Source organism: Stegostoma tigrinum, chromosome 21 (assembly GCF_030684315.1).
Source record: "Stegostoma tigrinum isolate sSteTig4 chromosome 21, sSteTig4.hap1, whole genome shotgun sequence".
In the NCBI taxonomy this organism is placed as follows: domain Eukaryota; kingdom Metazoa; phylum Chordata; class Chondrichthyes; order Orectolobiformes; family Stegostomatidae; genus Stegostoma; species Stegostoma tigrinum.
The window spans coordinates 10689012-10716708 of record NC_081374.1 but is presented as its reverse complement, the minus strand read 5'-3'; the positions used below and the strand labels follow the sequence as shown (position 1 = coordinate 10716708).

The following is a 27697-nucleotide window of genomic DNA, read 5'->3' as shown; positions in this document are numbered from 1 at the left end:
TGCCCACTGCATGTGCTGTCGGCATGCCTCGAGGTTTCTCCTGGCTCCCAGCCAGAATGTTTGTTATTACCCATTGTATACTCTATGGTTAGGTTCTATTTCACTATTATAACTATTGTAACAATTCATACTCCCTTTGAAATGTGGCTTCCGTGCTTCTGTCACAATGAGTGCACAGCAAAAATCTCTTCAACTGTATGTCACTCTTTTCAGCAATACTCAACTTCTGTGTGATCAAGCAACCACATACCATGTTATTAACAGCTTGATGCCCATAGTAAAACCCACAAGCATAGAAACTTAACCTTCATTTAGAATTAGTGAAATGTCACTCAGTGAAAGGCATTATTCAGCCTAAAATTCATCTCTAGGAGCTAGTGTGATATTGGATGCTGACTGTGCATTGGATGTAAAAGAGATCAAAGGCTTCTGTTGTACTCTAATTTGAGAAATCCTGAGAATTTTATTTTAATATAGCCTAACCTTAACCCTAACCCACAGAAATACACACACAATGATTGAAAGGTATCTCATATTGCTACATTAACGAAATTGAGTCAAAACCTGTATTACAAAGGTAAATAATCAGATGGACATTCTACAAAGACAGATTGAATGAATCTACCACTCAGTCTAATTGGAAAGGGATCAACACATGACCAATATCTTTGTCACAAACAAAATCAGAAATTGATGGAAAAACTCAGCAGGTCTGACAGTATTTGTGGAGAGAAAGCAGAGTTAATGTTTTGTTCCAGTGACCTTCCTTCAGAAGGGTCTGTTCTGAAGAAGAGTCACTGGACCTGAAATGTCAACTCTGCTTTCTTTCCACAGATGCTGCCAGACCTGTTGAGTTTCTCCAGCAATTTCTGTTTCTGTTACTGATTTCCAGCATCTGCAGTTCTTTGTTTTTTTTTGTCCAATGTCTTTGTGTCTGAGCCATTCCAGAAGGCGTAAGATGGTGGAGAGGCTAATGGTGAAGAATGCAAAGACAGTGGGGAATGTTTGGGGAAAGGAAACAGGAGGGACAGTACCGGAAAGACCAACAGTGAAGTTCCTCTTTAGAGAGCAAAAAATGTGTATCCTCATGGCACTTCAGCATAGCAAATCTTCACAATATGCTTAGCCAAGCCCTTATGAGGAAATATTTAGACTGGTGGTTAAAAGTCTGGTTGAAGAGTTGACTTTAAGGACCCCGTTCAAGGGGAAGAGAGGACCATAAGATGAAGAGTTTTAGGAATGGGACTCCAGAGCTCAAGACTGAAGGTGCAGGTACTAGAGCTGGGGTGGTGAAGATCAACAATGGACAGGAGACCAGAAATACAGGAGAACATGGATTTCAAAAAGTTGTAAGACTGGATGAGAACAGGAATGGGGAATGTTGATGTCATAGAAGGGTTTAATGATGTCGATGAAGCATTGGTGGATTCAGTAACCAAGTTTGTCAACAAACCCCAATGAACAAGAATGAAAAGAAGACTGCTAGCTAGTTCGTTGGAATTAACAGCTTTCCTGAAACTTTTGAGCAGGAGTGATTCCCAGTATAACATAACATGGCACTATCTGAATACAGTCCAGCAAAGCTCTGTTAATGGCTGGTTTAATCAGATGACTTCTTCAGTTGTCCCTAGTTCATTGGCTTGTCTTCACACCAAAGAGCCTCCCTCTCCAAGCCGCTTCAACACCTGGAGAAAAGAAAATGAACAAGCAAGTATGAAGAACCCTCAATACCGACAAGATTTTCTTGCATTTTATATCTTGCCTTTCTGGTGGTTGCAACTTGGAAATCGATACCGCTCCCTTTTTCTTAAACCAAAATGATAAAAGGAGTATTTGTGTACTGCTGAACTATTTCAAAGTGTCAGCTTGATGCTGAGTTAAGTACTATTATTATGTAAAGAACCAATGAATTGGAAATAACAAGGTGTAGAGCTGAAAGGACACAGCAGGCCAAGCAGCATCAGAGGAGCAGGAAGGCTGACGTTTCAGGTCTGGACCTTTCTTCAGAATTTCTGAAGAAAGGTCCAGACTCAAAACTTCAGCTCTCCTGCTCCTCTGATGCTGCTTGGCCTGCTGTGTTCATCCAGCTCTATGCCTTGTTATCTCAGATTCTCCAGCATCGGCAGTTCCTACTGTCTCTCAATGAATTGGAGACTGCCTTACAATTGTATGAGTAGACCCTACAGACAACATAAAGCAGTGGTTGGATTCACAATCCAGGCCACAGAGAAAGGAAGAAAAATGGGTGGGTCAGTTTATGAAATCATCCATCCTCATCAGTGCATTTATCATCAAAATATATGGACTGACACTTCAAATCTCTACAATGGGAGTGCTGCACTGCAGAAGATTACACCTGCTAATGCAATGTTCAGCCAAGATCTTGCATGGTTTTGCAAGTGAATGGAAATAAGTCTCCAGTACCCTGTGAGAAATGATGTGGAGGTGCCAGTGTTAGACTGGGCTGGATAAGTTCAGAAATCTCATGACACCAGGTTATAGTTCAACAGGTTTCTTTGAAACACAAGCTTTCTGAGCCTTGCTCCTCTTTCTGTTGCTAGTGAGAGAGGTGGTATCAGTAACAGAATTTGTAAGAGAAAGAACAAAGGGCCCCACTACTGATGATGTTGTATTAAACAGATGTAAGATGCTATTAAATCTTTAATCAGTTAGAAGGCTTTAATTGATTAATCTGTATTTGTAAATCCCTGAATTTCTTTCAAGTCACTGCCCTGAGAAGATTGAAGGTTTTATCAGTGTAAAGCAGAGGTGAAATTTTAGAGCGGGACGGTGGGGCAGTGACTGTGAGAGCAGGGACAGTGAGGCAGTGACAGTGAGAGTGGGACAGTGGGGCAGTGACTGTGAGAGTGGGACAGTGGGGCAGTGACTGTGAGAGTGGGGCAGTGAGGCAGTGACTGTGAGAGTGGGGCAGTGAGGCAGTGACTGTGAGAGCGGGACAGTGGGGCAGTGACAGTGAGAGCAGGGCAGTGGGGCAGTGACAGTGAGAGTGGGACAGTGAGGCAGTGACAGTGAGAGTGGGGCAGTGAGGCAGTGACAGTGAGAGTGGGGCAGTGGGGCAGTGACTGTGAGAGTGGGGCAGTGGGGCAGTGACAGTGAGAGTGGGACAGTGGGGCAGTGACTGTGAGAGTGGGGCAGTGAGGCAGTGACTGTGAGAGTGGGACAGTGGGGCAGTGACAGTGAGAGTGGGGCAGTGGGGCAGTGACTGTGAGAGTGGGGACAGTGCTGCTGTGAGGCAGTGACTGTGAGAGTGGGGCAGTGAGGCACTGACTGTGAGAGTGGGGACAGTGCTGCTGTGAGGCACTGACTGTGAGAGTGGGCCAGTGGGGCAGTGACAGTGAGAGTTTGGCAGTGGGGCAGTGACTGTGAGAGTGGGGCAGTGGGGCAGTGACAGTGAGAGTGGGACAGTGAGGCAGTGACTGTGAGAGTGGGGCAGTGAGGCAGTGACTGTGAGAGTGGGGACAGTGGGGCAGTGACTGTGAGAGCGGGGTCAGTGGGGCAGTGACAGTGAGAGTGGGGCAGTGAGGCAGTGACTGTGAGAGCGGGGTCAGTGAGAGCGGGACAGTGAGGCAGTGACAGTGAGAGTGGGGCAGTGAGGCAGTGACTGTGAGAGTGGGGACAGTGGGGCAGTGACTGTGAGAGCGGGGTCAGTGAGGCAGTGACAGTGAGAGCGGGGACAGTGAGAGCGGGACAGTGAGGCAGTGACAGTGAGAGCGGGGACAGTGGGGCAGTGACAGTGAGAGTGGGGCAGTGAGGCAGTGACTGTGAGAGTGGGGTCAGTGAGGCAGTGACAGTGAGAACGGGGACAGTGAGAGCGGGACAGTGAGGCAGTGACAGTGAGAGTGGGGCAGTGAGGCAGTGACTGTGAGAGCGGGGTCAGTGAGGCAGTGACAGTGAGAACGGGGACAGTGAGAGCGGGACAGTGAGGCAGTGACAGTGAGAGTGGGGCAGTGAGGCAGTGACTGTGAGAACGGGGTCAGTGAGGCAGTGACAGTGAGAGCGGGACAGTGAGGCAGTGACAGTGAGAGTGGGGACAGTGGGGCAGTGACTGTGAGAGCGGGGTCAGTGGGGCAGTGACTGTGAGAGTGGGACAGTGGGGCAGTGACAGTGAGAGCGGGACAGTGGGGCAGTGACAGTGAGAGTGGGACAGTGGGGCAGTGACTGTGAGAGTGGGGCAGTGAGGCAGTGACAGTGAGAGCGGGGACAGTGGGGCAGTGACTGTGAGAGCGGGACGGTGAGGCAGTGACTGTGAGAGCGGGGTCAGTGAGAGCGGGACAGTGAGGCAGTGACAGTGAGAGTGGGGCAGTGAGGCAGTGACTGTGAGAGTGGGGACAGTGGGGCAGTGACTGTGAGAGCGGGGTCAGTGAGGCAGTGACAGTGAGAGCGGGGACAGTGAGAGCGGGACAGTGAGGCAGTGACAGTGAGAGTGGGGACAGTGGGGCAGTGACAGTGAGAGTGGGGCAGTGAGACAGTGACTGTGAGAGCGGGGTCAGTGAGGCAGTGACAGTGAGAGTGGGGCAGTGAGGCAGTGACTGTGAGAGCGGTGTCAGTGAGGCAGTGACAGTGAGAGCGGGACAGTGAGGCAGTGACAGTGAGAGTGGGGACAGTGGGGCAGTGACTGTGAGAGCGGGGTCAGTGGGGCAGTGACTGTGAGAGTGGGACAGTGGGGCAGTGACAGTGAGAGCGGGACAGTGGGGCAGTGACAGTGAGAGCGGGACAGTGGGGCAGTGACTGTGAGAGTGGGACAGTGAGGCAGTGACTGTGAGAGCGGGGCAGTGAGGCAGTGACTGTGAGAGTGGGACGGTGGGGCAGTGACTGTGAGAGTGGGACAGTGAGGCAGTGACAGTGAGAGTGGGGCAGTGGGGCAGTGACTGTGAGAGTGGGACGGTGGGGCAGTGACTGTGAGAGTGGGACGGTGGGGCAGTGACTGTGAGAGTGGGACGGTGAGGCAGTGACAGTGAGAGCGGGGACAGTGGGGCAGTGACTGTGAGAGTGGGGCAGTGAGGCAGTGACAGTGAGAGCGGGGACAGTGGGGCAGTGACAGTGAGAGTGGGACAGTGGGGCAGTGACTGTGAGAGTGGGGCAGTGAGGCAGTGACAGTGAGAGTGGGACAGTGGGGCAGTGACTGTGAGAGTGGGACGGTGGGGCAGTGACTGTGAGAGTGGGACGGTGGGGCAGTGACAGTGAGAGCGGGGACAGTGGGGCAGTGACTGTGAGAGTGGGGCAGTGAGGCAGTGACAGTGAGAGCGGGACAGTGAGGCAGTGACAGTGAGAGTGGGGCAGTGAGGCAGTGACAGTGAGAGCGGGGACAGTGGGGCAGTGACAGTGAGAGTGGGACAGTGGGGCAGTGACAGTGAGAGTGGGACAGTGGGGCAGTGACTGTGAGAGTGGGGCAGTGAGGCAGTGACAGTGAGAGCGGGGACAGTGGGGCAGTGACTGTGAGAGCGGGACGATGAGGCAGTGACAGTGAGAGCGGGGACAGTGAGAGCGGGACAGTGAGGCAGTGACAGTGAGAGCGGGACAGTGAGGCAGTGACAGTGAGAGTGGGGACAGTGGGGCAGTGACTGTGAGAGCGGGACGGTGAGGCAGTGACTGTGAGAGCGGGGTCAGTGGGGCAGTGACTGTGAGAGTGGGACAGTGGGGCAGTGACAGTGAGAGCGGGACAGTGGGGCAGTGACAGTGAGAGTGGGACAGTGAGGCAGTGACTGTGAGAGTGGGGCAGTGAGGCAGTGACTGTGAGAGTGGGGCAGTGAGGCAGTGACAGTGAGAGTGGGGACAGTGGGGCAGTGACTGTGAGAGTGGGACAGTGGGGCAGTGACTGTGAGAGTGGGGCAGTGAGGCAGTGACAGTGAGAGCGGGACAGTGAGGCAGTGACTGTGAGAGTGGGGCAGTGAGGCAGTGACTGTGAGAGTGGGGACAGTGAGGCAGTGACAGTGAGAGTGGGGACAGTGAGGCAGTGACAGTGAGAGTGGGACAGTGAGGCAGTGACAGTGAGAGCGGGACAGTGGGGCAGTGACTGTGAGAGTGGGACAGTGAGGCAGTGACAGTGAGAGTGGGGACAGTGAGGCAGTGACAGTGAGAGTGGGACAGTGAGGCAGTGACAGTGAGAGCGGGACAGTGGGGCAGTGACTGTGAGAGCGGGACAGTGAGGCAGTGACTGTGAGAGTGGGGACAGTGAGGCAGTGACAGTGAGAGTGGGACAGTGGGGCAGTGACTGTGAGAGTGGGGCAGTGGGGCAGTGACAGTGAGAGTGGGACAGTGGGGCAGTGACTGTGAGAGTGGGGCAGTGAGGCAGTGACAGTGAGAGTGGGGACAGTGAGGCAGTGACAGTGAGAGTGGGACAGTGGGGCAGTGACTGTGAGAGTGGGGCAGTGAGGCAGTGACAGTGAGAGTGGGGACAGTGAGGCAGTGACAGTGAGAGTGGGACAGTGGGGCAGTGACTGTGAGAGTGGGGCAGTGAGGCAGTGACTGTGAGAGTGGGGCAGTGAGGCAGTGACAGTGAGAGCGGGACAGTGGGGCAGTGACAGTGAGAGTGGGACAGTGGGGCAGTGACTGTGAGAGTGGGGCAGTGAGGCAGTGACAGTGAGAGCGGGGACAGTGAGGCAGTGACTGTGAGAGTGGGACAGTGGGGCAGTGACTGTGAGAGTGGGACAGTGGGGCAGTGACAGTGAGAGCGGGACAGTGGGGCAGTGACAGTGAGAGTGGGACAGTGGGGCAGTGACTGTGAGAGCGGGGCAGTGAGGCAGTGACAGTGAGAGTGGGACAGTGAGGCAGTGACAGTGAGAGTGGGGCAGTGGGGCAGTGACTGTGAGAGTGGGGCAGTGAGGCAGTGACAGTGAGAGCGGGACAGTGGGGCAGTGACTGTGAGAGTGGGACAGTGGGGCAGTGACAGTGAGAGTGGGACAGTGGGGCAGTGACTGTGAGAGTGGGACAGTGAGGCAGTGACAGTGAGAGTGGGGACAGTGGGGCAGTGACTGTGAGAGTGGGACAGTGAGGCAGTGACTGTGAGAGTGGGGACAGTGGGGCAGTGACTGTGAGAGTGGGACAGTGAGGCGGTGACAGTGAGAGCGGGGACAGTGGTGCTGTGAGGCAGCAGTGCTAACCACGGAGACACCACGCCTTTTCTAGAAATGAATAACCGAGAAAGAAAAGGAACAATCGCCCCCGCCCATCATTAACCTCCCAGCCAGATTTGTGATTGACTTGGCTGTCTCTGGGTATATTTCCAAGTCAGGATGGTGAGCAGCTGAGAGGGAACTTGCTGAGGCAGGTGTTTCCATGTATCTGCTGCCCTTGTCCCACTCGCTATCTTGACTTGAATTTTCAAAACAAAACTTCCCTTCCTACCCACATTGTTTTTAAATTCATTCACAGGATGAGGGCATCGCTGACAAGGCTAGTATTTATTGCCCATCCCTAATTGTCCAGAGGGCAGTTAAGAGTCAACTACATTGCTGTGAGTCTGCAGTCATATAGAGGCCAGATTGGCTAGGTTCCTTCCATAAAGCTGAATCAGTTGGTTTATTTCACCCTGACAATCAACAAACATTCATGGTTCTCATTAGAATCTTAATTCCAGATGTTTATTGAATTCAAATTCAACCATCTGGCCAAGGCAGGATTCGAACCCAGGTTCTCCAGGGCATAACGTGGGTCTCTGCATTAACAGTCCAGTGATAACACCAGTGGGCCGCCACCTCCCACATGAGCTGCTACTGGGGAAGAAAGCAACCCATTGCCACCTTCCGAAGTCACGGCTGCGATAGGGATAGGCAATTAATGCTGGCAACGCTCAAGGATGAATTTTAAAAGTTGTGAGACCTGGAATTAGATGGTAGAGATAAAAAGGTAGAACATTAACCAAGTGGTATTATCACTGGACTGTTAATCCAGAGACCCAGATAGTGTCCCAACAGATCTGGGTTCAAATCCTGCCACAGCAGATGGTGGAATTTGAATTCAATAAATATCTGGAATTAAGAATCTAATGATGACCATACATCCATTGTCAATTGTTGGAAAAAACCCATGTGGCTCACTAATGTCCCTTAGGGAAGGAAACTTCCACCCTTACCAGGCCTGGCCTACATGTGACTCCAGACCAACAGCAATTTGGTTAAATAATTAGGGATGGACAAGAATTGCTGCCTAGCACCTTCATCCCATGAATGAATTAATAATAACTGAATTCCTAACCAGCGATCCCCAATTTGCACTTCCTGGATTTTACTTAATTGCCGAATTTGGACTTTATAGGAATTGCCTGCCTCCATTCTTTGATTGCAACTGCTTAAATATCCTGTGTGAGAGCTGCTTAACTACTAACATTGATGATGTATGTCGATGAGCCATTGGTTTAACATTCTCAGTAGGCGTGGAGCAAGATATAATTAAGCTAACTATTACATTGATTAAATGCGTCTCCTTTGGTGAGAACTACCAACATAATTTTGACTATTCTAAGTTACAGTTCCAATATCAAAAAAAATTCACAGTTTTTACTTACCTATACATTATTGAGCAGTTTGGTCTAAATCTTAATAGGTTTTTTTCATTTATATGCATGAGAAACACTAACATTGAACTCAAACAAATACAATTTTAAATTTAAGGTGGAGAAGTCATTATTCATCACTACACTGGCCATGAATGCAAATTAGAGCTGAAGCTAATAATTTTGACAAAACCAAGGCTGATTAATTTAATATGGTCCATTCGGTTCCATCAAACATTGCAGTAGCCACGACGCAGAGAGTACGGAAAGACAGGCAGGAACAACACCACAAAGAGATAAAGAGAAACGTTACTGGACAGAAACCCCACCACAAGGAAAGATGGAAACAAGCTGGGTGAGACATGAAAGCACTTGTGCAAAATGAAAAGCTGGGCTCACATTATATCAATGGGCATTCAGGAACATGAAATAGAATTCAATTTCAGCGGACAATAAAATGTGAGGCTGGATGAACACAGCAGGCCAAGCAGCATCTCAGGAGCACAAAAGCTGACGTTTCAGGCCTGGACCCTTCATCAGAGAGGGGGATGAGGAGAGGGAACTGGAATAAATAGGGAGAGAGGGGGAGGCGGACCGAAGATGGAGAGTAAAGAAGATAGGTGGAGAGAGTATAGGTGGGGAGGTAGGGTGGGGATAGGGTAGGGAAGACGGACAGGTCAAGGAGGTGGGATGAGGTTAGTAGGTAGATGGGGGTGCGGCTTGAGGTGGGAGGAAGGAATAGGTGAGAGGAAGAACCGGTTAGGGAGCAAGAGACAGGTTGGACTGGTTTTGGGATGCAGTGGGTGGGGGGAAGAGCTGGGCTGGTTGTGTGGTGCAGTGGGGGGAGGGGACGAACTGGGCTGGTTTAGGGATGCAGTTGGGGAAGGGGAGATTTTGAAACTGGTGAAGTCCACATTGATACCATTAGGCTGCAGGGTTCCCAGGCAGAATATGAGTTGCTGTTCCTGCAACCTTTGGGTGGCATCATTGTGGCACTGCAGGAGGCCCATGATGTACATGTCATCAAGAGAATGGGAGGGGGAGTGGAAATGGTTTGCGACTGGGAGGTGCAGTTGTTTGTTGCGAACTGAGCGGAGGTGTTCTGCAAAGCAGTCTCCAAGCCTCCGCTTGGTTTCCCCAATGTAGAGGAAGCCACACCAGGTACAGTGGATGCAGTATACCACATTGGCAGATGTGCAGGTGAACCTCTGCTTAATGTGGAATGTCATCTTGGGGCCTGGGATAGGGGTGAGGGAGGAGGTGTGGGGGCAAGTGTAGCATTTCCTGCGGTTGCAGGGGAAGGTGCCGGGTGTGGTGGGGTTGGAGGGCAGTGTGGAGCGAACAAGGGAGTCACGGAGAGAGTGGTCTCTCCGGAAAGCAGGCAGGGGTGGGGATGGAAAAATGTCTTGGGTGGTGGGGTCGGATTGTAAATGGCGGAAGTGTCGGAGGATGATGCGTTGTATCCGGAGGTTGGTAGGGTGGTGTGTGAGAACGAGGGGGATCCTCTTTGGGCGGTTGTGGCAGGGGCGGGGTGTGAGGGATGTGTTGCGGGAAATACGGGAGACGGGGTCAAGGGCGTTGTCGGATTGTAAATGGCGGAAGTGTCGGAGGATGATGCGTTGTATTCGGAGGTTGATAGGGTGGTGTGTGAGAACGAGGGGGATCCTCTTTGGGCGGTTGTGGCAGGGGCAGGGTGTGAGGGATGTGTTGCGGGAAATACGGGAGACGCGGTCAAGGGCGTTCCATTTCCATTCCCCCTCCCATTCTTTAGATGACATGTCCATCATGGGCCTCCTGCAGTGCCACAATGATGCCACCCGAAGGTTGCAGGAACAGCAACTCATATTCCGCCTGGGAACCCTGCAGCCTAATGGTATCAATGTGGACTTCACCAGTTTCAAAATCTCCCCTTCCCCAACTGCATCCCTAAACCAGCCCAGTTCGTCCCCTCCCCCCACTGCACCACACAACCAGCCCAGCTCTTCCCCCCACCCACTGCATCCCAAAACCAGTCCAACCTGTCTCTGCCTCCCTAACCGGTTCTTTCCTCTCACCCATCCCTTCCTCCCACCCCAAGCCGCACCCCCATCTACCTACTAACCTCATCCCACCTCCTTGACCTGTCCGTCTTCCCTGGACTGACCTATCCCCTCCCTACCTCCCCACCTATACTCTCTCCACCTATCTTCTTTACACTCCATCTTCGGTCCGCCTCCCCCTCTCTCCCTATTTATTCCAGTTCCCTCTCCGCATCCCCCTCTCTGATGAAGGGTCTAGGCCCGAAACGTCAGCTTTTGTGCTCCTGAGATGCTGCTTGGCCTGCTGTGTTCATCCAGCCTCACATTTTATTATCTTGGAATTCTCCAGCATCTGCAGTTCCCATTATCTCTGATTCAATTTCAGCGGAAGTCACTTTTCCCAACTTCTTATTTTCTGCTTTGGTTATATCAACATCACAGACTAATTCCCATGTTCTGCCAATATATCTTTCTTAAAAGTTATGAATGTGGTTAACTTTGCAGCCATGACTAAAGAAGCTGAATTTTGTATAATAATGACTGAGGGATAGATATTGGCCAGGTCATCGAGATTAACCCTTCCACAAAATAACATGATGGGATTTTTTTACTATCAGCAAACTAGCTGGTTTCACATTGCATCTGAAAGATAGCACCTCCAACAGTGCAGCTCTCCCTCAGTGTCAGCCTTACCATTTTAAGCACTCAAGTGTGACTAGAGCCTGGGACCTAGCAATTACAGAGACAGTTGACAGAGCAGCTACCCGGGTTATGTCTCAATGGAAGCAATCCAACAATGCACTAAAGCATCCCAATTTTATTGGAAACAAGCCCATAATGAAGGGACAGTGCTGAGGAGTGTCTTACCGTGCTGAGTCCAGGGAACGTAAAGATTAATCCCAGGACTGGAATCTTGGAGAGTAATTCCGAAACAACTGGGAGCGTGCCCCTAGGAAAACAGTTCCATATTTGGGAAAGGTTAATTACATTGACTTGTTCTTAAGTAAACAAATGAAGCTTTCTAAATCTGTCTTTAAGCACACATTTCTGGTTCTCTCTTTTTGTGAGTTACGAATGTCATTGGGCACTGTTTCTTGCCCTAAGTTGTCCTGAGGGCATTTCAAGGAAGGTCTGCAGCCAAACCTAGGGGCAGGAAACACAGTCTCCAGTGCTGCTCCTGGTCTGTAGCACACTCAGGATACCCAAAACAGAGGACTGCCCCACACCTGTGTATAGGACCCCCACCCCAAAACGAGCACAGTGGGCACTGTCCTTGACCTGAGGCAGGTGGCCCCACTTTCAAAGGAACACAGAGTTCCCCGCTCCAAACAAGTATTGCTGGCACTTCGCTGACCCAAGCACAGAAGGCACTGTCTGTGACCCAAGTACAGTAACCATTGCTCCTGACCTAAGCACAGAGGGCACCATCCATGACCCAAGTACAGTGACCATTGCTCCTGACCTAAGCACAGAGGGCACCATCCATGACCCAAGTACAGTGACCATTGCTCCTGACCTAAGCACAGAGGGCACCATCCATGACCCAAGTACAGTGACCATTGCTCCTGACCTAAGCACAGAGGGCACCATCCATGACCCAAGTACAGCGACCATTGCCCCTGACCTACGCACAGAGGGTATTGTCCAACCACCAAAGCACAGCCGTCATTGACCTGAGGACAGTGCACCCCTGTCCTAAATTATCGAGCCCTGCCCTGGGTTCTGGCTGCAGCCACCTATATGTCAGATGAGGAACGGAACATAAACTTAGTTTGTTAAAGAACATTGGTGAGCCAGTTAAAGCCAGTGAGTTCCAATTCCTGCACCAGCTGAGGTAACATGGAGGATGGTCCCTCACAACCTCTTCCCTCACCTGAGGTGTGGTGATCCTAATGTTAAACCACCACCAGTCATCTCTCCCCAGTGAGAGAGCAGCCTTTTGGTTTAGTAGGCAAGTTGGCCTTACCTTATTAGTGAGCAGGGTGGGTTTTCGGAAAACCAAACAGGTGTTAGTGACTATTTTTACTGTCAGCAGCTTCTAACGTCCAGGTTTTGGTCTAACCAAATTGGAATTCTCAAATTATGATGTTGGGATTTGAACCTATTGGACCTTTAGTCTCAACATTTGGTTAACTAGGTCTAAAACATAACCATTAGAATACTCTGTCAGTCTAATTTCACATGTAGGCAACAGATTTAAACATTGGATCTACATGTACACTTTTATTGAGCAAATTTTAGCCTCCCCAATGAATACTCTGCTCCAGTTCAAGGCAGTTGGTCCTCAGATGCCCCAGGAGGCAATCCATCCTCCATTCCCTCAGTCATATGTTAAAATAAATCTGATGAAAGATATAAAAAAAAGACTGGCCTGGACTTTGCTCAAGCAGGTACAATTTTAGAATCTTTCTCTCATCACAATGCATCTCAAAATCCTTCACCATATAAATTACTGGAAGGCTGAGCTGATGATGGCGTGGAGATGGTACGGGCGGGGGGATCTAGGACCTCAGTAAATGACAGGATTAACAGTATGAGATAACAAGGTGTAGAGCTGGATGAACACAGCAGGCCAAGCAGCATCAGAGCAGCAGGAAAGCTGAAGCTTTGGGTCTGGACCCTTCTTCAGAAATGGGGTGGGGAAGAGGGCTCTGGAATAAATAGAGAGGGGGGGAGGCAATGATGGAAGGTGGATGGAGGAGCAGATAGGTGGAGAGAAGACGGACAGGTTAAGAAGGCAGGGATGGAGCCAGTAAAGTTGAGCATAGATAGGGCATTGGGATGGGCGTTGGTCAATTGAGGGAAGACAGACAGGTCAGGGAGGTGGGGATAAGGTTGATAGGTAGGAGGTGGGAGTGCGGGGTTGGTCAATGAGGTGGGAGGAGCGGATATGTGGGAGAAAAGACAGTCTAGGTCTAGGAGGCGGGGTTGAGCTGGGCTGGTTTTGGGATGAGGTCAGGAGTGGGGAGATTTTGAAGCTTATCTGTCTCCTTAACAAATGAGATGACAGTCTTAGGAATGCAGCAAAGGAATGACGGTGAACAAAGATGATTAACAGTAAAATTACAGAAGTTTAGCAAACCTCTTATTATCTGGCACATATGGGACCAAGAGTGCACTGGTTGATCAATATTCCAGTTGATTAAGCAGTCCACATAATTGATGTAAAAACATGCAGTAGGAAATACAAATGTAATGCAGGGAGTATCCACATTACTGCTATACTTTACTTACTGCATGAATCACTTAAATAATACTGCAACTTTGCTTTAAATAAAACTTACGGCAGAAATCCTTCTCACTCACCCCCAACTGACTTTTCAGAAATTGCGATAATTCAGTAAATTTATGGTTTTTGAGACAAAATTTTTTTGTCAGTCTATCGAGAGGGCCATTCATTTAAACTGCCAGTTAAACAACGTTTTTGGTAAAGTGGAATCTAAAAGCTAAATTATGTACCTGTGGAAAAAAAACATTTTTTGTCAAGTCCAGGTGGGCAACTGAGAGTTACTTTGTGGAAATTGCAACATTTTAGGCCCAAGATGTTCCAATGCAAGTATCACTTAATCCTATCTAGGATCAAAGTTGCAAAGTTTTAAACAAGTCACTCAAAACCACTCATTGAGGAGCAGTTTAAAGGTCAGTCAGTGAGAGAGAGGGGCCCAAAGAATGGGCTCCCATGCAGCTAAAGTGCTACTGTTAGATCTGGGGAGCTGAGGACAATTAATGAGTAAGATGCAACAGGTTTGTGCCTCTCACAGGGAGATTGTGGATGAGCTTGTTTTCCTTTAGGCTCGCGGTCTCAGCCCCGCGGGGCTGGCAGGTCTCTGGTCCATTAATATGCTCTCTCCAACCTAAGCATTTCTCACAGAAATGAGACTTACTTGAAAAGTAGAAAACATCCGTAGCTTTCACAAAGCATGCCAAGCATGGGCCACCTGAGCAGCACCAGTAGAATCCCTCCCAGAAAGAAACTGGAACCTTTCAGCTTCTGCCTTTGGACGAAGAACTGGAATGTGTTCTGCAGCCCAATGATGAAGGGAAGGCCAGACACGAAGAGGATCTGAGAGGAAAAGCCAACAATGCACAGACATTGTGTCCACCTCACACTTTAGGAAGGTCAAAAATCACACAATAGTAGGTTATAGTCCAACAGGTTTATTTCAGTACACTAGTTTTTTGACCGTTGCTCCTTTCTTCGGTGTAATGAGATTGGAGATATCAAAACACAGAATTTATCAGCAAAAAATCAAAGGATGATACAACTGATGTGAATGCATTGAATATATCTAAAATGGCTGGCTGGCTCCCTCCTGTTAAATCTTTAATCAGTTAGAAAGGAGGTGCAGGTTTCGATTGATTAAAATGCAAACCTTAGAATTCCTTTCAAGTAACTGCCCCTGAGATAACTGAAGGTTTTATCAAGTGGTGACATCTTAGAAGGACATGAATGTTTTGAAGGGAGTACAGCAAAGATTTACAAGCATAAGACTGAGACAATGTGAGCAGGAATAGGCCATTTGGCCCACTAATCCTACACTGCCATTCAAACAGATCACAGCTGATCATCTACCACTACGTGGCTTTTCCCATACTATCTCCATATCCCTTGGTGGCATTAATGTTGTGTTAAGGTGCCACGGTTCGGAAGGGTTAAAACTGGAAGGGAGGAGTACAACCAACCATGATGGCATTACATGGGATTGGTAGGAGAACAGCTTAGGATCTCGTAGGACTAAGACGTTCCAACAGCATCTTCCTCATTGTCTCTGCAGCAATGTTTATCACATCAGTGTTTATCTGTTTTCTAAACAACATTAATGGGATGTCCTCGTTGCTGGCTGAACCAACATTTATTGCTAGAGGGCATTATGAATCAATCTCTTCAGAGGTTAGGGGAAGAGGAAGGGAAGATCAAGAGGATGAGGAGACAGAGAGAGAGAGGGAGAATTAAAGAGGTGGGGGAGAGGGAGTGAGGGTTAAGGGGGTGGGGGACAAGAAGGGAGGATAAAGGAGGTGAGGGGAAAGGGAGGGAGGATAAAGGAGGTGAGGGGAGATGAAGGGAGGATTAAGGGGTGGAGGGGAGAGGAATGGATTAATAAGGAAGGCAGGCAGGAGGGAGAAGGAAGAATGAAACACTTACATTTATGTAACACTTTCCATGACCACCAGAGGTCTTGAAGTGCTTTACAGCCAAAGAAGTGCTTTTTGAAGTGCAGTAACTGGTTGTCAATCAGCAACCTCCTGCAAACGTCCCTATGATAATGACCTGATAATGGACTGTTTTGTGATGTTGGTTGAGGGATAAAGATGAGCCAGAAAATACTGCAGTGACACCCTGCTCTTAATTGAAAAAGCATTCTTGGAATCCACCCACACAAGTAAATAGCGGAGTAATAAATGTAACTCTACTCATTGGAGTTTGGAAGAGTAAGAGGTCATCTCATTGAAACATATAGGATTCTTAAGGGGCTTGACAGTTTTAATGCTAAGAAGATATTTCCCCTCATGGGAGAGTCTAAGGTCATACGGCATAGTCTCAGATTAAAAGGGTGCTAATTTAAGACAGAAATGTGAAGGGGAAACTCTTCTGTCAAAAGATGGTTAGTCTTTGGAGCTCCTTACCACAGAGAGCTATATTTAAGAGAGGTAGATTCTTGATCAGTTGGGGATTCAAGAGTTACAGGGAAAGGGCAAAAATTGGACATGAGGAATGGTCAGAACAGGCATGATCTTATTAAAAGTTGGAGCAGCCTTGAGGAGACAAATAGCTGAGCCCTGTCGCCATTTCTTATGATCTCATAGGGCCATTTGTTAAAGTTGCATCTTGAAGGTCTGTCAAAACTGCACTCAGCCAGCACTGTGCACAAGTGTTAGTTACGTGTTCAGAGTAGGGCTTGAACACCTTGTGATTCAGGGCCGTGGCTGAAACTATGCACTTGGATCCTTCTCTTCATGATGGTGAAAGCAATGACAGTATTTAATTGATGCGTTCTAAATTATGAGGAGCAGTGGCAGAACAGATAAGGAGAAATTATTTCCACTGACAAGATGGTCAGTTCCCAAGGAAACAGGTTTATTACAAAGCAAATCCATTTTGTATGTTGCCTTAATAAGACTTCGTTTATCTCAAGTAATGTAGAACATTATGAAACTGCATTTAAAACATGAAATCAATTTAGACAGTTTTGGGAAATGATTTAATTCAATGATCAAATAATGTTACGTATTTGTGGCAGAATGTATTCTATCTAATCCAATGTAACATAAATAATGGAAAGAAAATTGGAACCAATTTAATCTTTTATGTACACAAGGTTTCCTACCTAACCTGAAATTTCATACAGTCACATGTGTTTTCTGAGACTATTCAATTATCCTCCTCTCGAGATTCTTTTACACACTATCAACTTCAGTAATCCACCCAAATCCCACATGTTTTCTAAAATGGAATACTCACATTTCCAAATCCAAGGAGCACTCTGTCAAAGTATAAGAGGATGCCCATCAGGAGGAAAAACACTCCAAATCCTATAAGACCCACTCCAAACCCTGGAAGAGAACCAGACCCATTTGAGTGATGCACTCCTGTGTTTTTAATTCTTCATTGTCAGCAAGAGATACTTTCTACAACAGACAGGCCATCTCTGCCATAGACTAATGTAGCTGACACTGATAATGATCTGAACGCTGAGAATATGAGCAATGACACAATTTGTACATAGTAGCGTTCATTCAGTATGGGTACATGCATAGCACACATATTAAGATTAATTGCACAACCACAATCTCCATCTCAAATCTCTAAACTGTTCAAGTTTCCCTTTGTGTACAAAGCACTTTGTTATATTTTTCTTGTGATATGGCTGCTATTGGCAATTGCTCAGCATTTACTCTCCATCTATAGTCTCAAGAAGGAGGGTTTTTTTTTTGCCTCTCTCTCAGAGGGTCATGAGTCTGTAGCATTAAATCCCTTCCCAAGAGAACACGGGAGGCAGGGTCATTGAATATGTTAAGGCTGAGGCAGACAGACACGAGGAGTCAAAGCAAGTAGAACAGAGCTTCACAAACTGTGAGTGGTTGGGGTCATGGGCTCAGAGGCAGCGATGGCTCCTGGGGAGATCCAAGTTATCGTTCACAGCTGTGAGGCCCCTTCAAATCTTTGCGCTTCTTTTAGTGGTGGGCATGCTTCATTGAACAATCTTGGAGGCTTTCATTTTAACTTCAAAGAAGTCAATAAAAGACCCTGAGGATCAAACACCTTGCTTCTCATTTCAAAACTCCCCATAACCTCCCAGCCACATTCTGCCTCCTACCAACCACCAAAACCCTTCTCCTTCCACACTCCTCAGGGTCATGATTATCTTCTGACTTTGATTTGGGGCACCCATTGGGGAAAAAAAATTGGGAAGCAGTGGCATGGGAGTAGCCAGGGAAGTAGAGACTGTATTCAGACCAGCCATGTCCATACTGAATGATGAAGCAGGCTCGAGGGTCTGACCCTGTGCATCTTATATAGACATCCTGGCAATTTCTCGTCTTAACACCCACAGGGTTTGGGTGAAGCTCTGAAAGAGAGCTTACGGTACAGATCTTAACTCTGCCAGCTGCAGACGTGTTAGAATCACTGAATAGAGGAGGCGTGAAAAGAAATTTTTGGAATGCCGCAGATTAATCCACACCAGATGCTTAGCAAAGCTTGAAGTGTTGGGGAGTTACATCGTGGAGCTAAAGTAGTGATGATCTCTTCTGTTTTCATGCTGGCGAATTCCTACTTAAAAATTCCAGCAGACAGTTTGTCAGGTCAATGAGTCAACATGATTGTGAGCACTAATCAACATCTTTGGAGACATTCAATTATTTACTGAACCACATCTTTCCAAAACACGTGCACCATACTTCCCCTCCACCATTACTTACTCTGCGTGTCAGTTAAAGAGATCATTTTCTTCAAATTTTTTTAATGAAGAAAATGAGTACTTGTGATGTTTAATCCAAATTCTAAACGGCCTTCCAGATGTACTCAAGTTGTTGCAAATTGTGACCCTTGGCTCGAACAATGAGCCTGATTGAATTTGGAAACATTTACAGAGCAAACACGCCCTCAGGGACTGCGGTGAAAGTCCACTCCACTATCCCAGGCATATCAACTACAGTAATGCTTCTTAATCATAATTCTCAATCTTAGTCATAAAACCAAAGCAATATTCAGAGACTTGTAGTCTTCTGGGAGGTCACGGTATGAATTCCAAGTTGGCTTGATAAAACACACAAACAATTATGCATTTAGAACAAAGAACAAAGAACAGTACAGCACGGAAACAGGCCCTTCAGCCAACCAAGATTATGCTGACACATGGCACCTTTCTAAATTAAACACATTTTGCCCCTTGTTGTCGATACCCCTAATTCCCCACATACTCATGTGTCTGTCAAGATGCTTCTTAAAAGTTACAATTGTATCCCCCACCCCAACTATCTCATCTGGCAGCACATTCTGGGCACTTAACCACCTTCGCGCAAGAAATCTACCCCTAACATCTCCTTTAAATTTACCCCTTTTTACCTTAAACCTGTCTCCTAGTAATTGACACTTCCATCTGGGGAAAGTGGCTTCATGCACTCTGTCGATACCTTTCATAATTTTGTAAACTTTTATCGACTTGCCCCTCATCCTTCAATGTTCAAGTGAAAATAAACCAGGTTTGTTCAATCTCTCCTCATAGTTTACACTTTCCAAATGAGGCAACATCTGGTAAACCATTTCTGTACCCTCTCCAAAGCCTCCATATCCTTCTGGTAATGTGGTGACCACAACTGTACACGATATTCCAATGTTGTCTAACTAAAGTTCTATACAGGTGCAACACGACTAGCCAATTTTTACAATCTATGCCCTGACCAAAGAAGGCAAGCATGCCATTTGCCTAGTTGACCATCTTATCTGACAACCTTATCTTTGCGTTGCCACTTTCAGGGAATTGTACACCTGTACTCCTAGATCCCTCTGTATGTTGATGCTGCTAAAGGTTTTGCCGTTCACTGTTTACTTCTCTCCTGCATTAGATCCCCAAAATGCATAACCTTGCTCTTGTCCAGATTAAACTCCATCTGCCATTTCTCCACTTAAGTCTTCAGCCTAATTAAATCCTGCTGTATCTTCTGGCAATCCGCACTATCCTCAGCTCCCCCAATCTTTGTGTTGCCAGTAACTTACTGATCAGGCCGTCTACATTTTCCCCTAAGTAGTTATTTTTTATACAAAGAACAGGGGCTCCAGCAATGATCCTGACTGAACACCACTGGTCACACATCTCCGATCTGTAAAACAATTTGCCCCCACTACTCTCTGTTTTCTATGACAAAGTCAGTTCTGTATCCATCCTACCAGCTCACTGTTGATCCCATGTGACTTTACCTTCTGTACCAGCCTCCCATGGGGGACCATGTCAAAGGGCCTGTTAAAGTCAATAGAGACAACATCTACCACCCTGCCCTCATCAATCATCTTTGTCTCTTCCTCAAAATCTCAATCAAGTTTGTGATGCACGACTTCCCCTGCACAAAACCATCTTCTCTTTCACTGCTTAGTCCATATTTTCCAAAGATGAGTAAATCCTATCACTAAGAATCTTCTCCAGTAATTTCCCTACCACTAATGTAAACCTCGCCACCCTGCAATTTCTGGGATTATGCATCCTGCCCTTCTCAAACAAAGGAACTATGTTAGCTATTCTCTGGGACTTCTCTTGGTGAAAGAGGATACAAAGACTTCATACAAGGTCCCAGCAATTTCCTCAACTGCCTCCCTGAGCCTTCTGGGATAGATGCCATCAAGCCCCAGAGATTTGACTACCTTAATACTTTTTAAAATGACCAACACCTTCTTTTCTATTTTGACATGCCCCAGAATATCATCATACCCCTCCTGATACTCATCATCTACCATATCTTTCTCCTTTGTGAATACCAACACAAAACATTTGTTAATGACCTCACACTTCTTCCAGCTCCACACATAAATTCCCTCCCTTGCCCTTGAGTGGACCTACCCTTTTCCTAGCTACCTTCTTGATCATTACATATGTATAAACCCCTTGAGATTTTCCATAATTTTGCTTACCAAAGACATGTCATGCCACATTTTAGCCCTCCTAATTCCTTGTTTGAGTTCTTTCACGCTATCTTTGCATTCTTTGGGGGCTCTATCTGTCTTCAGTTTCGTGACCCTTATGTATGGCTCCTTTCTCTTTTTGATAAGCTCAATTTCTCCTGTTGCCTTGGTTCCTGAATCGTGCCATCCTTATCCTTCATTTTCACAGGAACGTGCTGAGCCTGAACTCTAACTGGACTTTAAAAGATTCCCACATGCCAGCTTAAACATCTGCCCCAATCTACATTTCTCAGTTCCAGCCCAATATTGCTGCTGTTAGCCTTCCCCAGTTTAATACATTCAGCCAAGAGCTACTTTTGTCCTTTTTCACAAGTTGCTTAAAACTTACAGAATTATGATCACTGTTCCTGAAATGCTGCTCCAGAGAAACTTCGATCACCTGGCTGGGCTCATTGGCCGATACCAGGTCTAGTCTGGCACTTTCCGAGTTGGATTATTTACATATTGTTTCAATATGAGTGTCAGTCAAGCAGGAGAAATTGAAACCACCCACTATAACAACCCTGTTGTTATTACATTTTTCAATCATCTGTACATATATCTGTTCCTCTATCTTAGCGTGGCTATAGGGGTGCTTGTAATACAATCTCATCAAGGTGGTTGCACTCCTCTTATTGCTGAACCATACCCATAAGTCCTCACTAGATGAGTCCTCCAATGTGTCCTCCCTCAGTACAGCTGTGATATTCTGCTGTAACTCCCCCACTTCTTTTACATCCCTGTCTATCTCACCTGAAATATCAAAATCCCAGAAATTAAGCTGCCTCTCTCAACCAAGTCTCTATTAAAGTTCATCTGCTTTACCGAAAATGCTCTTCACATTAAGATGAATACACTTCAGACCATCAGTCCTGCTGTGTTCAGTAACCTTCCCCATTTGTTCTTCCTCTTAGCCTTACTGATCTCTAACTCCTCACTTGGTTGCTTTACTTGTTGACCTACTGCTCTGGTTCTTGCTTCCCTTTCACACTTGTTTAAACCCTCTCTCGTGACACTAGCTAATTTCCCCACCAAGATATTGGCGCACCTCCTTTAGGTGAAACCCAACCTTTTTGCACTGATTCTACCTGCCCCAGAAGGCATTCCAATGACCCACATAACTGAAGCCCTCCCTTCTACACCAGCTCCTTAGCTGAGTATTTAACTATACTATCTTCCTCTTTCTAGCCTCACTGGCATATGGCGCAGGAAGTAATCCCAAGGTAACAACACTGCCGGTTCAGCTTATCAACTTCATTCCTAACTCTTTGAATTCACTTTGCAGGATCTCATCTCTCCTCCTGCCTCTGTTGTTAGTACCAATATGAAGCATGACCTATGAGTTCTGAGGAAAGGTCATTGGACCCTAAATGGAAACGGATTTTTTTTCTTCACAGATGCTGCCAATCCATCTGAACTTCTCCAGCAACTTCTGATTTTGTTCCTGATTTACACCATCTGCAGTACTATGTGGATCTTGATCTATGACTATTCATCCGTATGCTTCAGAGTATTTTTTCCCACTCGGAGACATCCTTAACTCTGGCATCAGGGAGACAACATGCCATCCTGAAGTCCTGCTCACAGCAACAGAAACACCCATCTGTGCTCCTAACTATAGGGCCCTCTCTCACTACCATTTGCCTGCACTTTGACCCTCCCTGCTGTATAACACTGCCAGTCGTGCTGTCATTCATCTGGTGACTGCTGTTTTCCCCTAAGAGGCCATTCCTCCCCCAACAGTATCCAGAACGATGTACCTATTCGAGAGGGGAATGGCTTCAGGGGACTACTCTACTGTCTGCCCACACTTACTCAATCTTCCTAGGGTTATGGAAGGGGAATGGCTGAACAATCTGATAATTAAACTAAAACACGAGCCCCAATCTGTTATGATGGGAGCAGGGGTTCCCTTCTAACAATTACCCCGAAACAGCCAGAGAAGCCTACCTCCCTCCTTGTAATCTGTGAAAAGAACGGTTAAAAGAAAGAAAATCCTTGATTTCCCCTTTACAAGTAACAATTTATTTATTTAACCCCAACAACAAACAAACGGATAGAAGCACTAACAAATTTCTATCCAACCCCTAAGCACTACTAACTACTCCCCAACTGAGCTAAATTTTACTGGAATCGTGTTCAAATAAACACAAGTCTCACTCATGTAAACCCAATTAATAAGACAACAGTAAATTAAAACATAATCTCTCCAAATTGGTACAGACTATCTTCTGGAATGCTCCGGCTTCTCAGTTACTCCACAAACACCTTTACTTCTGTTGATCTCATGTCACAAATGTCTCCCTTCTGTTGATAATAAAGTGTGAAGCTGGATGAACACAGCAGGCCAAGCAGCATCTCAGAAGCACAAAAGCTGATGTTTCTGGCCTAGGCCCTTCATCAGAGAGGGGGATGGGGTGAGGGCATCCCCACCCCGGTCTGCTTTCCGGAGAGACCACTCTCTCCGTGACTCCCTTGTTCACTCCACACTGCCCTCCAACCCCACCACATCTGGCACCTTCCCCTGCAGCCGCAGGAAGTGCTACACTTGCCCCCACGCCTCCTCCCTCACCCCTATCCCAGGCCCCAAGATGACTTTCCATATTAAGTAGAGGTTCACCTGCACATCTGCCAATGTGGTATACTGCATCCACTGTACCCGGTGTGGCTTCCTCTACATTGGGGAAACCAAGCGGAGGCTTGGGGACCGCTTTGCAGAACACCTACGCTCGGTTCGCAATAAACAACTGCACTTCCCAGCCGCAAACCATTTCAACTCCCTCTCCAATTCCTCAGATGACATGTCCATCATGGGCCTCCTGCAGTGCCACAATGATGCCACACGAAGGTTGCAGGAACAGCAACTCATATTCCGCTTGGGAACCCTGCAGCCTAATGGTATCAATGTGGACTTCACCAGTTTCAAAATCTCCCCTTCCCCCACCGCATCCCAAAACCAGCCCAGTTCGTCCCCTCCCCCCACTGCACCACACAACCAGCCCAGTTCTTCCCCCCCACCCACTGCATCCCAAAACCAGTCCAACCTGTCTCTGCCTCCCTAACCTGTTCTTCCTCTCACCCATCCCTTCCTCCCACCCCAAGCCGCACCTCCATCTCCTACCTACTAACCTCATCCCACCTCCTTGACCTGTCCGTCTTCCCTGGACTGACCTATCCCCTCCCTACCTCCCCACCTATACTCTCTCCACCTATCTTCTTTACTCTCCATCTTCGGTCCGCCTCCCCCTCTCTCCCTATTTATTCCAGAACCCTCACCCCATCCCCCTCTCTGATGAAGGGTCCAGGCCCGAAACGTCAGCTTTTGTGCTCCTGAGATGCTGCTTGGCCTGCTGTGTTCATCCAGCTTCACATTTTATTATCTCCCTTCTGTTGGTTATGTTGTCAGGGGTGTTTCCTCTGTGAAGACTCTTTGCTAGAAATGCTGTGGTACCTTTTATCGATAAGATGGTGCTTTCTTAGAAAGCTTAGAGATTTCTTGTGAGAACTTGGGGCATATTTCTCAGAGGGTGGGCTTCTCTCATCTCAGCAGACAGTTGTCTCTATCCTGATCTTCCAAGTGCTCTGTCTTATATATCCCTATGACACATCAAATTCTTATAAAATGATTGGTTTCAGGTTGTCAACACTATCTGAGGAAGGGTTACCGGACCCGAAGTGTATCAGTCTTGGGACATTGGCTTTTGCAACAGTGACCTAAAGGTCCTGATGGACAGAAAGTGCATGCTGGCGTCGTGCTTGAGCTTACCCTGAGATGTTGATGGCTGATGGAGTGCCAGGGAGCAAGCAGTGAGCTGAAATCACCAGGTTATTGCTCTGACTTGCACATCAGGAATTGTCACCATCTAACCTCTCTCCAGTGAGTGGAGAATGGGAAATGGCAATATCAATGGGCTGAGCTGATGTAACAATGAGGATACCAGTGCACGCTAATGTATACAAGTAGACCTCTCCTGCTCACTAGCAAAACTCTCATCTCACTGTTCAACACTTGCTCAGATAATGGGGCTTTTTGCTTTCATTATTAGGAGGATCCTCACTACCACTTTCATCCAATTTTCCAAACCTTTGCACCAATGCCCATATTGTTCTGGGCTAAGTAACAGTTCCACCTGCTATCTTTTTAATTAGTGAGCATCGCAGATTAGGAAAGGAACAATCAAGGAAACACACAAAGATTTATACAGGAAAAACAGCGAGCATATGAAAACTGCTGCTATTTTAGAAGCAAAATCTGGGCCATTGTGTTTCTTCAACAATTCATAGCTCTGCTCCCTCAAGCTCAAAGTGACCTCCAGTGGTTGATCGACAAAACTACTGTATTGAATTCATTAAAAGACAGAGCCTCACCAATAGGGACCCATAGAGAAGATTGCAATTAATATCAACATGCACTCTATTGGTTCCACTGGAATGTTGTTAAGCTCAGTGGCTTTGATTTTAAGAACCTCAGACTGTATGAGGGAAATGTGGGTTGCACAATGTTGCTAAATTTAAAATGAACATAGAGAGAAGCATTAAAGAAATAGGATTCTGCTTGTCCCACTGTGTTCATCCAACTCTACACTTTGTTATCTCGGATTCTCTAGCATCTGCAGTTCCTATTATCTCTGATACAATTTTAACCTCACTGCGAAGCCTCAGATGCTGCTTGGCCTGCTGTGTTCATCCAGCTCTACACTTTGTTATCTCGATTCTCCAGCATCAGCAGTTCCCATTATCACTGAAAGAAATAGGATGATGTGTGACAGGATTAGGGTTAGGGATTACATGCAGATAAGATGAGATAGAGCAGAGTGGAAACTGATGCCTGTCAAGCAGAAATTCTAGCTTGGAACAAATAATTAAAAGCCAATTATTAATAATTAATGATAATAAAATAATTAAAAATGGTGTGAGATATGTGTGTGATGCATGATCAGTATTTTGGAATTTGAATATTTTAAAATAAAGACAGGTGGGTTTTGGCCAATTCAGTGTTTTTGTCTTTGGCTAGAAGGTCATTTGGAAGAGTGACCTAAAGGCATCATTTTCAAGAAAACATTTGATTCAGTTAACTGCCCAGCAGGTTATGTGATATTAATGGATGAAGTGTTGATACTGTTGAGTTTTTGACTTCAGTGCAGAAGAGAGAACAGCTTTATCCTGACAAGAGAGTCAAGGTTTGAATATGGGGAAACCACTCACCGGAGCAGAAGTGCTTTTAACTTGTGAAGCATCCAAGTGGTTCTATTCTCTTGTGGGACACTGTCTGGCCAGCATTTATTGCCCATCTCTAGTTGCCCCTTGAGAAAGTGGTAGTGAGCACAGTCCATGTGGTGTAGGTTGACCTATTATGTTATTAGGCAGGAAATTCCAGAATTTTGACATATGCAACAGTGAAGAAACAGCAATATATTTCCAATTTAGAATGGTGAGTGGCTTGGAGGGGAACTTGCAGATAGTGGTGTTCCCATGTATCTGCTGCCCTCTCCTTCTAGGTGGAAATGGTTATAAGCTTGGAAGATGCTGGCTAAGGATCTTCAGTGAATTACTGCAGTGTGTACATACTGCTGCTACTGAGTGTTGATCATGGAGGGAATGAATGTTGTGGATGTGGTTTCAATCAAGCAAACTGCTTTGTTCTGGATGGTAAAAAACTTCATGAGTGTTGTGGGAGTTGCACTCAGCCAGGTAAGTGGGGAGTATTTCATCACCCTCCTGACCTGTGCCTTGTAGTTGGCGGGCAATCTTTGGAGAGTTAGGGGGTGAGTTACTCACCACAGTATTCCTAACCCCTGACCTGGGCTTTTAGCCACTGTATTTATATGGCTAGACCAGTTGAGTTTCTGGTCAATGGTTACCTCCAAGATTTTGATACTGCGGGATTCAGTCATGGTAACACTACTGAATGTCAATGGACATTACTTAGATTGTATCTTATTGGTAATGGTCAATGTCTGACATTTGTGTGGTGTGAATGTTATTTGTTACTTATCAGCCCAAGCCTGGATATTTTCTAGATCTATTCTGTTTGAACATGGACAGCTTCAGTTTCTGAGGGCATGTGAATGGTGTTGAACATTGTGCAGCGATGAGCAAACATCTCTATTTCTGATGGAGGGACGGTCATTGCTGTAGCAGATGAAGATGGTTGGGCCTAGGACACTATCCTGAGGAACTCCCGCATAGATGTCTTGGAGCCGAGATGGCTGACCTCCAACAAACCTAACCATTCCTCCATGCCAGGTATGACTCCAATCAGTGGAGAGTTTGCCCTCTGATTCCCATTTATTCCAATTTTGCCAAGGTTCCTTGATGCCACTATTGGCCAAACGTGGCCTTGATGTCAAGGACTGTCATTCTTACCTCACTTCATGTGAGACAGTATATATTAGCACTGAAGCTACCTGAACTAAAAACAGATTTAGGCCATCAGAATTAAACAAAAGATTAATTTCAAAAGATACAGAAATAAAACTGCCTGAGCACCTAAGGTCAACAACTGAGGTGAGTCAGTTAAGTAAGAAATTAAAGATAGGAGTAATATTTTTTAGGAGGTCTGAGTATCTGTGAAAGAATGGTGTTGGGAAACAGGTTGAAAATGCATTTCGCTGTTTAGTTTAGGATTTTTCCCAACTGCCTTTTATATATACATATCCTTTTTGTTTTATTTTTCTGCAATAAACCTGTGTTCTTTTGTTAAAGGACACTTGCAGCCTTGCGTACCTGTAACATAAATTCATGATCAATCATGCTGCCAAACTGCAAAAATTAAAGATGATTTAGTAAGATAGGTTGGGATTCTGAGCTCTGACCTGTCCAGTACTACTATCAGCTGAGCTCATAACAACTATAAATTCTCTTCTGTAGTGATCTCTGTCCTTTTGTTTGGATCTGTTGTAGATGCTGTGGTTCAGTTAAAATTGAGGCTCCATCTACCCTATAAGGTGGATGCAAAAGATCCCATGGCATCAGTTCAAGTGGAGTGTGACTGTTCTCTGTGCCGTGGTCAAT

The 27697-nt window shown here is 46.6% G+C and overlaps 1 protein-coding gene across 1 annotated transcript; it reads right to left on the bottom strand.

Moving 5' to 3' along the window:
* Positions 1 to 799: 799 nt before the first annotated feature.
* Positions 800 to 18582, bottom strand: LOC125462929 (vesicle transport protein GOT1B-like). Its single transcript, XM_048553443.2, has 5 exons — positions 18451 to 18582; positions 16991 to 17082; positions 14415 to 14593; positions 11398 to 11479; positions 800 to 1685 (listed from the first exon to the last, which is right to left on the bottom strand). Exons 1-5 carry the CDS (start codon positions 18473 to 18475, stop codon positions 1647 to 1649), a joined length of 417 nt encoding a protein of 138 aa, XP_048409400.1. The 5' UTR covers positions 18476 to 18582; the 3' UTR covers positions 800 to 1646.
* Positions 18583 to 27697: the final 9115 nt, after the last annotated feature.

Coding starts and splice junctions, on each gene's coding strand:
- LOC125462929 (XM_048553443.2), bottom strand. CDS start 18,475: ATGATCTCTTTAACTGACACGCAGA. Junction 11,480..14,414: donor GGATGTTTTCTACTTTTCAA/GTAAGTCTCATT, acceptor CTGTTTTCCTAG/GGGCACGCTCCCAGTTGTTT. Junction 1,686..11,397: donor CGTTCCCTGGACTCAGCACG/GTAAGACACTCC, acceptor TCTTTTCTCCAG/GTGTTGAAGCGGCTTGGAGA.